The 15,079-nt window shown below is 40.2% G+C and overlaps 1 protein-coding gene and 1 non-coding gene across 3 annotated transcripts; both read right to left on the bottom strand.

The window, feature by feature from the left end:
• Positions 1-630: 630 nt before the first annotated feature.
• pprc1 (PPARG related coactivator 1) lies at positions 631-11,859 on the bottom strand. Of its 2 annotated transcripts, XM_067520821.1 has the most exons (14): positions 11,727-11,859; positions 9,798-9,881; positions 9,522-9,671; positions 9,258-9,338; positions 7,101-9,165; positions 6,651-6,704; positions 4,258-4,318; positions 3,924-3,991; positions 2,944-3,640; positions 2,646-2,849; positions 2,480-2,558; positions 2,266-2,387; positions 1,819-1,970; positions 631-1,095 (listed from the first exon to the last, which is right to left on the bottom strand). In XM_067520821.1, exons 1-14 carry the CDS (start codon positions 11,805-11,807, stop codon positions 995-997), a joined length of 3,999 nt encoding a protein of 1,332 aa, XP_067376922.1. In that variant the 5' UTR covers positions 11,808-11,859; the 3' UTR covers positions 631-994. The 2 variants fall into 2 exon arrangements, with proteins under 2 accessions (XP_067376922.1, XP_067376932.1); XM_067520831.1 differs by lacking the exon at positions 1,819-1,970.
• Positions 2,052-2,191, bottom strand: LOC137103558 (small nucleolar RNA SNORA50). The gene has a single exon (XR_010911538.1). It is a non-coding gene; the product is annotated as a small nucleolar RNA SNORA50 (small nucleolar RNA).
• Positions 11,860-15,079: the final 3,220 nt, after the last annotated feature.

The raw sequence follows: 15,079 nt of genomic DNA, 5'->3' as shown, positions 1-15,079 counted from the left end.
GAATGTGGCCAAGGGCTCCAACCGCACATTCATACAGAGGGGAGGTGCAGCTTAACTGGTGTGACCCGAGCCCATGTCAGCAAAACGTACCTCCTTTGTTTTAAATCACCAGGATATATCCAATTTTCCTTAGCCTAATTACGTAGAATTGTTAATGCAGCAATTTCTCATGAAATGAACCACAATATACTTTAGGAAAACTGGTGCATGCTTCAGTTTTATGTGGACTTTCCCCCACATTTTAACTTGTTACAGGAGAGGCACAAACGTTGCATATTTATTATTTCAAAGCTACGCAGGCAGATAAGGAAACTAAAGCATAACGGAAAAAAGAAGTTAAATCTCATATACTATGGAGAGCTGTGACAGTCTACTTGAAGAGAAATCATCTAACTCACTTAGCATAATTTAGCAGTTTTCCTATCTTTACCTGCTCCCGATTACTGTAAGAGGCAAAAGCTTGAAACTAAACTGGTACTATGCTTCACATATTCTTCTGTGTTGAATAGTTGTGTTTAACCTGTGATTTGATTTTTTTTATACTTAATTGTACCAACATACAGTGGCAACATGTATCTACAAACTTAATTTTTGTTGTGTGTAATTAGGATCCAAAAACAAACAAAACACTTTTGAGTTTACTTTTTATTTACTTCTCTAGTACATTCAAATGTATTACACGTCTCCCAAAAGTTAGGGAGTTCCATTTCAACTATTTCCCCCTTTTAAAAATGACTCCATACAATTTAAATCTGATTTCACACTTAAATAAACTTTTAAAAATTTTTAACTCACTTTTTCCTCACTTTTTTTAAATTTCTTTTACCACTTTCATTACAAATTTCCACTTCAATAGAAGGTGTTAGCTTGCAGAAACAAAATAAACAAAAATGAATGCAACAACTTAAATGTAAAGACAGCGTTGGAGGTGAGGAGTCAGCCGTTCAGCCGGCTCTGAGGTAAGTGTCAGCTGCTTCCTACTGCAGGCCTCTTGTTACCTCTTCAGATTCTGCTGGGCCTGCTTCAGTAAAGTGTCGAAGTCTAGTGCTCCATAATTGCTTTTGGCAGGCACTGGTTCAAACTCTCTATTTGAATCTGGAGAGAAAAATGGCAGACAATGTCAGTATAACATTCATTTAAAAAAAGGAAAGAAAAAATAGACAAGCCAACAGTTCCCACACGTTGATTTGGCACACTTTTTAATGCCGGATGCCCTTCCTGATGCAACCCTCACTAATTTCAACCAGGCTTGGGGATGGGCTATTGGGGGATCCAGTGTCTTGCCCAGCACTTTGGTCCGAAAAAGTGGGGCGCGGAGCTCCGACCCTGTGGCCGGAAGGCGGCCGCTCTCCTAACTGAGCCACTTTATCACACGCAAGCCAAAATGTGATTAAAACCTTTAGATAGATAAAAAGGACATAACTCAGGACTCCTTAGCGATAGCTACAGCTTTTTTTTCAGCTATGAAAGACACTTGGGATAACCGTGTAAGGATTGTTAAGTGTTTCACATTTTATATTTCAATGTGTCCCTTTGATGGAAAATAGTGGTTCTGTTTTAAAAACTGCTGTGCTTCAACACAACCCTCTGCTTCCTTCTTGCAGTGCGATCATCCCTTCAAACAGTCGCTATGCGATTGGCCAAGTACCAGAGTTTTTGGCTGAACTTCAAAGAACAATGTGTCTCAGTTGCATTTAGCTTGAAAGCACATTGAATCAGTAACCAGAGTCTTCCGTCTTCTGAAAACCACATTTATACTATTCAAACAGCTTATCAGTACTCTGAGTTGCAGCTTCGGGAATTTAAAGCTATGCCTACCCAAGTCAGAATAGCCAGACTGGCAGAACTGTCTCCTTCCACCAAAACAGAGATCAAATGGCAGCTCATCAGGATTGCGAAGTTTGCTTCCATTTTCAATGGCTGTGAAAGCATCCTTGGTGTTGTAATAAGTCACAAACCCATAGTTGTCCCTGTGACAGATAACCAAAACACTGGCATTAATTAGGTTTACCAGAGGTCAAATGAGGATAATAAAGACATTTGCTGTTCTGAGCTGTGACTTGTTTTTAAAAGAGCAACCTGGGAGAGTTGCCAGGAGGCCCCAGTTATGAACAAGTTCTATTTTGCTTTAGCACTGTAGCTTGGCCCACAAGGTCACAGATAGGACCAATAAGGTTCAAAGACAGTGCAATTCAGTATTATTAAAGTACATATTATCAGAAGCAAATGTTTACATGTATAATTCCTGCTCTTTGCGTTACTCACCCATAGTCTCTAAAGTGCAGGGTACAGTCTTCAATTTCACCAAATAAAGAGAAGCGCTCTTTAAGTTCTTTTTGGGTCATTGTACTCTGAATTCGACCCACATAAACAACACGGCGCTCCTCCTGAGGATACAAAGTATTCACATTATCAGAAAAAAAATGTATAACAATTTTGTATACTGCTTAAAGACCTGTACACTCAATTATGAACTTACAATGGCTCTCTCTTTACGTCTTTTCACCTCTTCCACATTTATCTTTGCACTATGACCATAGCCAAGATTATATGATGGACTGAAGAAGACAAGATGAAGTCTTTAGACATTGAAACAGCCATAAAATCCATGTAATATCAACCAGATTATAGAGTATATACTCTACCTGTAAAATCTTCTGCTTCTACTCCACTGTGCTCGCCTGTGAGGGGATCGAGACCGTGACCTGGAGCGACTCCATGAGCCAGAACGAGAGGAGGAATAGGAGTATTTCCTTCTCCTGGGAGGGGAGCAGGAGACTGAGGGAGAGGACCGAGAGGAGGAACGGGATGAGGAGCTGGAACTGCTCTCTGAGAGTCGGGAATGATACCTAGAGAAGAAAAGGAAGGAACGCCTGGTGTAAGAAGGAAAAAAAAACCCTGCAGAAATATGTATTAAGATGTTTGCATCAGCCAGGCACCAACCTCTTCTTAGATGGAGAGTATGATCTAGACCGAGATCTAGAGGAATGGGAGTCTGATTCTGAACCGCTGGATATGGGGCTGGGTGATCGATGGCATCTTTTTCTAGACCTGCCTCCTGTTCTCTCTTTGGGACTAGATCTGGGGCTTGGTGTGTGAGAAGCAGCATGTCGACGATAGGGCCTCCCAGAAGGTCTTCTCCTGGGGCTTTTGCCATTCACAGCAGAATTAGTCTCCTGTCTAGTAGGAGAAGCATCAGGGGTGTCCAGCGCAGAGTTTCTCTGCATCCCCTCAGTCCTTTCTCTGAGTTTTGATAGTTGAAACTCATGTGTTTTGCTTATAACCACAGGGTTTAATTGGACAGATGGCATCAAGGCAGCTGGGGGTGTTTGTGTAGTAGTTGCGAGGGGTTGCTTGATGGGTCTAATAGTGATAAAAGATTTTGGTTTGACATTGCAGTGCTTTCCTGACTCTTCTGTCAAAATGACTTTGTAGGGGAGACAATAGTCGTGGTCCATGCAAGCCAGGCCAGGCAACGGTTTGCTGTATGACCTGACAGAGTGCTGCAGTTGACCCTCTATCTTGGTAACCTTGGAGGGGCTCAACTTTGAGGACTCCATGGCTTTGCTTTTACCCAGCAGGGCCACAGGGGCCAGAGGTCTCCACATCTGGTGTGGAGGAGTAGCTGGAGGAGTCAGAGCTGTAGCAGAGAATAACAACATCATTTAATATATACTTAACATTCAATGTCAGATTTTCATCATTGGCACATTGTGCAAATGATCAAAGATATGACCATTTGCTATTATTGGTAGCCATTTCTAATGACTTCTCATACAAAGTCAGAGTAAGAAAATACAAACAAACAAAAACAAACAAAACACACCACTTTGACCTTTGAAAAATAATTTTAAACTGTCACTTGTAGTAATTTATATTTAACTTATAGGACTAACATTTAAGTAACAGAAACACTAAATTACCTGCCGTACTTGAGAGGTCATTAGCTCTCACACGCTCCACCACCATTTTCTCTGGAGCCAAATTAAAGCTGCAAATTAGGCACAGAAGGGTTAGTATAACAATGGTGAACATTATAATTCATACCAAAGATTGTCTTTGGAATAGACTGCAGGCATATCGATACAAAAAAGAATTAGCCAGGAATAGAAAATTCAGAACTGAGAAGGCCATTACTCTGGTCAGACAACAGCAAGGTTTGCGGTAGGTCTTGGCAAAAGGCTAAAGTGTGTCAACTGCCCCCCCCAAAATAATTTCCCACACACAGAGCAGCTTGAGGGCTGTAGGGTAACACACCTTGAGTTTCCTACAGCTGCTGCTCTACCAGAGACCTCCGGCACACATTGCTCCTCTTTAGCTGAAGGGAGAAGGGAAAAAAATGCGTCAGCACAGGGAATCAAAGAAAAGACAAAAGATAATGTTTAATACAAATGTTGGGTATTTTCAATAAAAAATTTCACCCAATTATCAGCAGCCACATTAGCCACAGTTTGATGGTTAACTACTACAACCACAGACATGTTTAATGGTTTAGGCAGAGAAGTGTAGATTGTAAATCCACACAAACAAAGACAGCAGAGTGAGAGTTAAATGGATTTGCGGACAGGGCAGAATTCCAGCAGATGAGAGCACAAAGCAACTTCTCAGCCCCCTGCAGCACCAATCTCTTAAAGGGGAAGATCTCAGTTGTACAACAGCATAAATCCTGTCATCATCTAACAGTTTTTGAACAGCAAACACATGTAAGGAACTGATAAGCTCCAAGTTCATGTGATTATCACAATATCGTTGTTCCTTAGGTCATTTTGTCGGACTATGAGCTCTGAGGTGGCCTTTTATGCTCTGTATCTCAAATACGTGAGGAAATTGTCATCCACCCCTCCTGATGACTGTGTCCGAGGTACATACGACAGCAGTGTCTCTCTGAAGCTCGTTTGCTCATTTCATACGCATATTCCATGACAAGCCTTATAGTCCAAGTCCACTGACTACTGCTAACCAAAGATAGTACTACAATGTTGTATGCCACTTCCAGGCATTACGCAAGCAGGAAAATTGATACACTGACTACATTTACCTTGGTGCTAAATTATGTGACCCATTAAGCTAGGAGCCAGTACAACACCTCTGTGCCAGAAACTAAAAAAAAATAAAAATTAAAAGCAAAGGCATAAGTAGGCAAAAATATTCAACCACAATTCCAAAGATCTGTAAAACAAAGAAAAACAATGCAATGATTTGTAAATCTCATCAACTCATATTTTATTCACAATAGAAACAACTAATCAGATGTTGTAACTGGGACATTTTAATGGAAAATATAAGCTTGTTTTGAATTTGATGGCACCTACACATCTCAAAAGTTGGAAAAGGGGCAACAAAAACTGGAAAAGTAATTGCCGCAAATCAGAAACAAATTGAGGATTATTGACAACTAATTAGGTTAATTGGCAAAAGGTCAGTAAACATGACTGGGTATAAATGGAGCATTTCAGAGAGGCAGGGCCTCTCCAATGTAGATGGCCAGAGGTTTGCCAATCTGCAACAAAGTGTATCTTTCTGAAACAATTTCAGAAAAATTATCTTCAATGTAAAATTGTGAAGACATTAAGGATGCCACCAACTACAGTAAATAATATCATCAAAAAATTTAGAGAGTGAGGAGGGATCTCTGTGAGCGAGGGACAAGGCCGAAGGTCAAAACTGGATGCGCACGATCTTTGGGTCCTAAGTTGACATTGCGTTAAAAACAGGCAGGATTCTCTACTGGACCTCACTGCATGGGCTGAAGAACACTTTTCTGTGCAATCCACAAATGTAAGTTAAAGCTGTATCATGCAAAGAAGAAGCCACATGTGTACACAATCCAGAAACACCACCATGTTCTCTGGGTCAAAGCTCATTAAAAATGGTTTTGAGGTAAAATGGAAAACTGTTTTGTTGTCAGATGAATCAAAATTTTAAATGTTTTTTGAATAACATGGATGCAATGTCTTGCAGACTAAAGAGATTAACCATCCAGCTGCATCAGTGCCTATGGTGTGGGCAGCTAACACATCTGGAAAGGCTCCATCAATGCTGAAAAGTACATAGAGGTTTTAGAGCAACATATGCTCTCATCCAGACAATGTCTCATTCAGAGTAGGCCTTGCATGTTTCAGCAAGACAATGCTAAACCACATACCACCTGCAGTCCAGACCTTTCACCAATAGAAAACTTTTGACACATCATAAAACAAAAAATTTCAGCAACACAGGCCCAGGACCGTTGAGCAGCTAGAATCCTGCATCAGACAAGAATGGGACCTGGGAATAGTCCTCTACTACAACTCCAGAAACTGGTCTCCTCACTTCCCAGACATTTAGATAGTTGTTAAAAGAAGACGGGATGCTACACAATTTTTTTGGAGATGTGTTCCTGCTATCAAATTCATAATGAGCTAATATTTTCCTTGAAATGTTAAAATGTCTCAGTTTCAACATCTAATATAGTTGTTTATGTTCTATTGGGAATACATAATGGGTTGATGAGATTTGCACAATCATTGCATTCTATTTTTATTCATGTTGCACATCGTCCCAACTTTTTTGGAATTGGGGTTGTACTCAGGAATGAGAAACACAGGCAAAGATTGAATATACACAGCACCTTTTCTCAGACAATAAATGAATCAGCCATTTTTAATTACCTTGAGTTTCCTCAAACTGCTCCAGCAAGCTAGTAAGATCAGCAGCTTCAATACCTACACACAGACAAAAATATTCTGTATTTACCATAACACAACCAAATTATGCAAACATAATCAGTTACACTCAAACAGAAAAGGAAAAACAGTTGGGGACAGACATAGGAAGATTATTGTTCTTGAAGTTACACAGGGTAACGTGTGTTTTTATACTACACTAGTGCTAATGCAGCTTTGCTGCCTTTCCAAAATTAATTGTCAAGTTTAACTTGACAACTTCAATGTAAAATTGTGAAGACTTTGTGAAGACAACTTAACCAGTGTGGCAACTAGCCACTCGAGGACAATCAGTATAGACTGGAGCTACAGAGCAGCAAACTCGGAAGTCAATAAGAGTTTCTAACAAAAATATTTGATGTTTAATTGCCTGTAAGCAACTAACTCTAATCTTACCTATCTCACTGGTGAAGGCCTCAATCAGCTCCTGAGTGGGGTTCTTTGTTTTTTGGGACTTCAGTGCTGTAGTGGGTTTTTCTTTAGTTTCGAGTACAACAGGCTCTACCTTTGGTGTCTGGGTTTTCGAGGTAAGAACAAGCGGAGAAGAGGAGAGCTGGGAAACGCTGAGTGTGGATTTAGAAGACCTACTATCAAACGGGATGGGGTTATTTAATGCAATAGCAGCAACAACCTCAGGCACCTTCTGGAAAACAGTGGTCTTCTGGGGGGCACTCTTAACAGATGCAGTAGCAGCAGTGTGTTTGATCACTTCTGTAGTGGTTGTAATGAGCTCTGTAGACTTGGGAACTGCATTCTGAGATGTGGGCCTTTTATCCACTTCACTCTTTTCTCCTAAAGGTGCAAGAGAAAACATCTCATCTGCTGATGACGTGACCTGACTGACTTGGTTTAAAAGTGCTGGAGACCCAGAGCTCCGAGGCACAGGAGACTCTGATGGCTGAGCAGTGGTGTGTTGATGGCTGGGTAAACTCGTCCCTGAAACAGGGGCAGAAGTTAAGGGCTTTTGGAGTGAAGAAGGTTTTGAAGGTTCAGGTATTTGCTCGGGTTTTGAAACCGTAGTAGCTGAGACTTTGCTGGATGAGGCAATCATGTAGGCTGGCGGCACCAACAGTGCCTCTGGCGTTGGAGGTGCAGCAGGTCCCCTTGGCTGCCAAGGTCTTATCTCCTTCACTTCCTTTTTTACTGTGTTGGGGTTGGGACGTCGATCACTGGGGCTGGGGTCAGGCAGGCAGGGAATAGGGGGAAGCTCTTTAGGAAGCTCTGGAAGACTGGGCCACTTGGTGCTGCTGTTGTCTTGTTTTTCCACAGGAGTGGGCTTTTTCTGTTGTCGGAGACGCCGGTACTCTTCTAGACTGAGCAATTTGGGCTTTGGCTCCGAGACTACAGGGGCCACAGGTGGGAGGGCCTGACCAACAGGTGGAGGACTAGAAACAGCTGCAGGGATATCTAAGGACAGTGGGGGCAGGACAGCAGAAGGAACTGAGGATGAGTCTCCCAGCTTCTCTAAGGCCGGGACCAGCTGTTCCTTTGCCTCACCAGGCTGCTGGGGAATCACTACATTGGATGAGCGACTAGATTGATTTTTCTCAGCGCTATCATTTAACAAAACTGTGTCCTGACTGGGTGGAACGCATGTGACAGTTTGCATGTTCTCTTTAGGCAATAGTGTTGTAGTGGTGATTTTTGTTTTCATTTCAGTTTGGCGTGGGTTTCTCTTGTTAGGTTTCACAGAAGAATTCTGAGCTAAGGCAAGAGGAACCTTTGGGAGTTTGCGTTTCTTCTCGTCTTTGACACACGTTTTTTCAGATTTTGTGGGTGCTTCCTTTGCTTGCTTTCTTACTGTGCTGCTTCTAAGGACCCTTCCTTCCTCTGGTTCAGGTTGGCATTGTTCCATGGATTTCTTTTTCTTTTTTCTGCGGGATGGGTTCTTTTCTTTAATCTCTTCCTTCTGTCTCCTATGGATAATCTCATCTTTCACCTTTAAATGCTGTTCTGGTGTTGCAGGGGCTGTAACTTTCACTGGAGCCTCTGTGATTGTTAAATCCTCATCATCAACAACTATATGCTCTGAACTGTCAGATGCCACATCTTGTGCTTCACCTGACACTTTCTTATCTTCTGTAGTCTGCTCCTTCACTGCCAGACACATTGAGTGGCCCATGTCGGGAATGGCCAGGATGGGTTCACCAGTCTCTGCCTGGTCAACAACCTCAAGTAAGATGCCTCCTTCTGGTAACATCTGCTCCCCATCATCATTTTCTACACAAATTGTCATACAGTACGGGTGCATGTGCCTGACCAAATCTCCCAGACTAACTGAAAGACCATCTTCACCCTCCTGCTCAAAGCTGACAGGAAGTGGGAGGGTGAGACCATCCCAGTCTAACAGGCCATCATCAGGAGATGATTCATGCCTCACTGGGCTCAGACTGAGGGAGCTGTCTTCTTCTTCTTCCCCATCACTTCTCTGTAGAGAGTCTGCCTGTATTCTGGGGAGGCTCTGTGTGTTGACAAGAAAACACATTCACAAATTCTGAAATCTGTCTGCTGTTCTAGTTTATATAAACACTGACTGTGGGCAGGAAATGCTACCTTTCCAGTTGATAAGGTTCTTGTGCTACATAGTGTGTCTTTCTCTGATGGGGAACAGGGCAGACACAGCAATCTCCTGAGCTGAGGAGTGAAAAATAAAAACACAGGAGATAAACACAGACATATACATATAATAATTTTAGAAACATCTAAAAACAACGGGCAGCAAGGAGTCCTTCTATCCCTTCCATTCTTTCTGCCCAAAGGTCACATCTGGATGAAGGGTGTACCGGAAACAAATCTGTGAGACAGCTGGGTACTAACCGGAGAGAGGTCCCTCCCTTTCTGATTTGAAAGAAGGTCTGAATCAGGCAGAGTGTCAAACGGGGACAGGTTGTCATCATCCACGTTGTCAAGGATCTCCGTCAGGGCAGTTAGCAGCGTGGCTTCACTCTCTTCATCAAGTCCTTTAGTCTAAATAAACCAAATAAAATAAGATCAAAGCATGCACAATGAGGGTGTAAAACAAATGTACAATGTTAATACGAATCCTTTACAGTATTTCAACATTTATCCTCAACTATTTGAAATGAGTCTTACATCTATTGTTGGTGTGTCCTCAAAGATAGAAATGATTGAGGAGTCTAAGCAGCTTTGAAGAGCCTCCAGAGTTTCTTCAGAAGTCTGGAGAGGGAAGAACACTTTAGATTTGTCTGTCAAAAACACAATGCAAAAAACTGAAAACATGATACAGGTACAAACTAACAGCAAGCACTCCCTCGAATAAGAACACTATTGATGCTACTAATGAGTAATTGGCTCAGTATTTGCAGGTAGAAACAGATGGTTTACACAGCTGCACCAAATCTGAAAACTGTCCACCGCTTAGATGGGACTTCAACCAATTGGTCACACCGTTAAACCCAACTGGTGGTTTTAATATTTCATCAACTACAAGAGAATTAAATTCAAAGTCTACTTTTTGTAATGGCTACAAAGTTACCATAGCTTTGTTATTTGGCACTTAAAACTAAGCTTAAGATGAAGTCAGCCATTGGTGAAAATTTGAGTCAGTTTTGTATTTCCAGCTTGGGAAAAAAAAATTTATTAATTATGTATTTTTTTGTAATCTGAAGCATACAACAGAAGTGGAGCAAAAGCATATTTTACTGGACAACTTCAACATAACTGAATTGTCTTTTTGTGCAAAGAAGCAAAAGTTCCATTAAAAACATAGACCTTTCTGAAATACTGACAGTTAATAAAAAAGGAATAAATATGCATTCTAGTTTACAATTTTGGATTTAATTACTATGGATAGCTACAATAAGTCCAGCAGAGACAAAACTGGTAACATTATGCAGTCATTATTTACAGTGACCCACGTGTTTCGGTCTACACATGGACACACAGTGCGCAGACATGTTTGATCCTCGCCTCACACCGTCCAAAGGGAGGCTACCCACGTGTTGCATTAAAACAAACCCAAGTAGGACCCGTATCTCTTTCCCTCAGTGATATTTAAATTCATGGCATGATGCAGTCGTAAAAAAAAACAACACCACAATTTTAAACAATATAATATACATAAAGGGTGGTTCGGGTAGTCATCAAGAAATTGCATGAATGGGTGTATGGGAGCAAAGATTAAATAGTGTCTCCTGCGCATGTGTGAAGGAACCCAACATGTGATCCACCAGGACCGCATGTGCATATACACATACGAGATTTTGACCTATAATTTCACATGCTATGGCAGTGTCACAGTAGACAATCACACAGGTGTGTGTAACTGTATTGATTGCAATCAGTGTCTAAGCAGCAAAGAGCTTCATCATCGTGTGCGTCGTCACTGAGCTGATGGGACATCACTGCAATGTGCTGGCACGAAGCCTACAAAACTACACCACGGCAAACCCGATGTCCAGCACCTTCACCACTGTCAAACAAGAAAGAAGTATAACGATGCAGTGTGGCTGCCCAGCATCTTGCAGTGTTTGTTACCACGTGTGTAGGACGCTGCTGATGATCAGGACACAGGGTTTTTCGCACAGAAACAGATATGGAGCTTTAATGCCGAATACTAATGTTGTTTATACAACTGGTGCACATGCCATGCTAGTTAACAATAAACTACACAACTGTCACTTCCTTTCTTTAAACCGCAGTTTAAATTATTAGGGAGTAAACCGGGGCCGAGCACTAGCCGGCCGGCCAAGCTTCGCACTGACTCACTAGCTAACATTAACATGACATACACATAAAGCTAACAGCCCTTTTGTAATGGAGAACTGCGGATTGTTTAATCAATATACAATCCGCGTGCTATCAAACTGTAATGACGACAAAGAAAAGAGTACTTTTTAAATTAAGTTTTACTATTGCTACGGTTGCATCCACGTGTCACTTTTCCATGCGCAGTGTTACAGCTCCTACACACAACACCCTCCGTCCTGCTCACAAAACACACACTTATCTACTAACAGTTGAACTACATGCTAGGTAAGGATTCACAGAACATTTCTTTACCTCGTCTAGTGTATCCATAGGGAAAAAGTCCATATTGCACGTAGTGAAAACCTCCTCGCCTATTCCCCACCGCGCCGCCATCTTGCAAGTACTCCCTACCCCAACTCGTTTCGGAATGAAAAGTAATGAATCGCGCTACAGAGGAACGAGCTCGCCGGTAGGAAACACGTGGTCGCACATTCCCGGCAAAATGACGCAAAACAACGGCGTCGGTCGAGGGTTGCACGAGTATGTTTTTTTTTTTTTTTTTGTAGTTCATTGAAGCCATTGCCTTGTGTTTTTGGCTAATATCTCTGTGCTGCTAAATCAAGACGATTTTACAACTGGACGTTATGCACAATAAGCGACACATAGTTTTTATATGTAACTATATATAGTGGTAATAATGGCTGAAACAACAAACTTTCCAGTGATGCAGAGTGGTCGCAGTAGATTAATGGATAAATGTGTATGATTTTTCTTCCATACCTGTGAATAAGAGCAGAAATAATTACTACAATGACAGAAGATCAATATTGACAGGCAAAATATTAGGAGACAACAACAACAACAACATTAATAACAATAATAATAATAAAAATAATTCAAACATTTTTGGTGGCCAGCTACTTTCCCTTGTTTTATACTTTGGACCATTTTTAAAAAGGTAATTCAAACAAAGGTATTCAAACTTCATATAATTTACAGTATATTTTAGGATTTAATTCAAGTTTAGATGTCAACTAATGTATAAAAAAATAAGTATGCTCAGAAAATAACCTACAACTACCACTGTAACATAAAGGCTCTTAAGTCTAAGTTAAAAAAATAAAACTCAAAAAAGTTATCAAATTTAGAGCATGTTAACTGAAGTGTTTAGTCTTTTCCTTAGTACTTTTTCATCTATCTTGCATTTGTACTTTCATAGGTTCTTATCTAATTGCTTGGTCTCCGAACAACTGTGGAAGCAGGGAAGTAAGGAGGGCCCTTCAGGATTGAAGGACTCTTATATGTTGTTCTCTGGATGAGAAAAAAAAAACTTTATTTGTGTGGAGAGGGTTTCCCACTTAGACCAAGATTTGTTTTGTGCTACAGTTAAAGCACACATTTTTGTGCAACAACTTAACACTTTTCTTATACTGTTAGGTTGCAAAGTGGCAATCATAGACTTTTGAACATGCACATTTGTGTTTCAGACTAGTTGCCACAGTCTTTATATCATATCGATAACAATGAACACATTTAATTATCAAGTACTTTTCCTGTGTACTTAAAATACCAAATTTCAACTTAATGAAACGAAAACCCCCTGTGTGTGGCACATTAGGGCTTTTAATGCTACAGCCTTACTTGGTCTGGTATGACTAGTATCTAATAAATATTTGGTACAGATATTTAATAATAATGAGATGGTGAGAAAACACTAAGTTACTTTGCTAAATTTACATTTTAAATATATTTTATCAACACAAATAGTTTGTATCAACATAATATTTAATGACAAGCTATTACAAAATTTTCTTCATTAGAAATTTAATTATAATTCATTTGTCAAGTGGATGCAAACATATGCAACTTTTTTATTTTTCATTATTTTACTCGAACTCTTTTTATATACACCCCTTGACCATTTTGTTTGTACTAGCTGAATGTACATTAAGTTTAGAGTTAAGTATGCATTCTTCTACATGCAATGTAAGGGGATGCAAAATTAACCATAAACCTAACAACGTTCAGCTGTTACAAATGTTCTTTTATCATCAGAAGTAATAAAAATGGTCAAGGAGTGTGTATAAAAAAGTTACAGTGAAATATTGAAAATTACAGTAGTTCAAAATGTTGCATCCCCTTGATAAATTTGTAAAAAAACAACAACTTTTAATTCAGAGATGGAAACATTTGTAATAGCTAATTGCACACACAAAAAATGTTTTACTTCTTTTGCCATTTAAAAATAATGGGGTACAAAGTTTTGCACATGACCACCAGTGGTCACTGTTCAGCAAAGGTTATATATAGTGGCGTGTCCTCAATTTTCTACCTGTGTAATTCCCCTTTATTGTGAAAGATAATACCCTTTTGAGTAGTCCTTTAAGGACTGGACAAAGACCAACAGATGTATTGCATCCACATCCATTGATCATAGATTAACAGATGGCAACTCAGAAAACTGCTGAGGCTAATAGAGACACCGTAATCTGTTCATGTTCTTGTAAAACCGTCTCAAAAATGCATTAACCTTAGTCCTGTAGAATTACCATAGATAAAGGACAGTGGTTGATGTTTTTTTAATACATGAAGGAAATGTAATAAGTTTATAAGGAGGCAGTCTGTTTAACAGAAACGTGGGGGTTAAATTGGGCCAAATACAAATGTGGGGGTGATGTGCTGCTCATTAGGAGTTGTACTGCATGGCACAGAAAACCCATAGGCAATTCCCTGTGTCCCTCAGGTAGAAGTAGATTAGAGGTGAGTGCATCTAGTACCACACACATGCGCTGTGGTCTTCTATTGTGGTTTATCACTTTGCTCTTTGTTATGCATTTTGTCATTTTGTTTCTGCTTTATGGGGAATACAACTGCTCTGTTCTCTTGCTGCCATTTGTAAAGTAAACATTCTCCAACAGCTTCTTCACTGTGGCAGAGGGCTCTTCAGTAAGCATATTATGGTGAATTTGAGAAAGTATCCTTGTTGCCAAGCTGTCTCAAAACAACAGACACACCAGGTAACACAACAGACCTGCTGCAGTGAAGATTTGTTTGTGTGTGCTGCGTATTTTCTGGCACTGATCCAGGCATCCCTCAGGCAGCAATTAATGATTTCACTGATCTATAGTGTCCCTTGCTGCATCTCCTTTTGAAGAACATGAGTTTCCCATGAAAACAAGGCCATTTTATTTATGTGCCACAACATGTAACATTTGTAAAAAAAATTTGTTGTTGTCTTATTTGTTAGTATTTCAGTGGATTGTGGTTTAATCCAAAGTAATCTTAAGGAAAACATTAAATCCTAAATTGATCCTGATCACTTTTGATGCATACATATCATTTTAGACAATGATTTTGGTTTTTTTAAACATCTTCTTTTTTCACTTTAGACATAAACACACTTTACACATAAATATATCTTTGCCTGAATTGAATCAGAAAAGTAACTTATTCACAGCAGTTCATTACATTGCGAGTAGAATCAACTTTTGCCTCCTTCTTTCCTGTTCACCACGTGTCTGAGACACAGCAGGCCCAAACACTCTGCTTCCAATAACCTGTCATGTCCTAATGAATCCAGTACTGCTCATATTTTCTCTACAGCATTTTCCTTCAGTATATCAGAGGCTGTGTACTGTACATCTGTGGGAGCCTGAAGAGCTTGT

The sequence above is a fragment of the Channa argus genome, chromosome 1, assembly GCF_033026475.1.
Source record: "Channa argus isolate prfri chromosome 1, Channa argus male v1.0, whole genome shotgun sequence".
Classification (NCBI taxonomy): domain Eukaryota; kingdom Metazoa; phylum Chordata; class Actinopteri; order Anabantiformes; family Channidae; genus Channa; species Channa argus.
The sequence above is the reverse complement of the archived record's forward strand: the minus strand, read 5'-3'. Positions and strand labels throughout refer to the sequence as shown.

Coding starts and splice junctions, on each gene's coding strand:
- pprc1 (XM_067520821.1), bottom strand. CDS start 11,807: ATGGCGGCGCGGTGGGGAATAGGCGAGGAGGTTTTCACTACGTGCAAT. Junction 6,705..7,100: donor GGCCTTCACCAGTGAGATAG/GTAAGATTAGAG, acceptor GTCTGTGTGTAG/GTATTGAAGCTGCTGATCTT. Junction 2,388..2,479: donor GACGTAAAGAGAGAGCCATT/GTAAGTTCATAA, acceptor TTGTATCCTCAG/GAGGAGCGCCGTGTTGTTTA.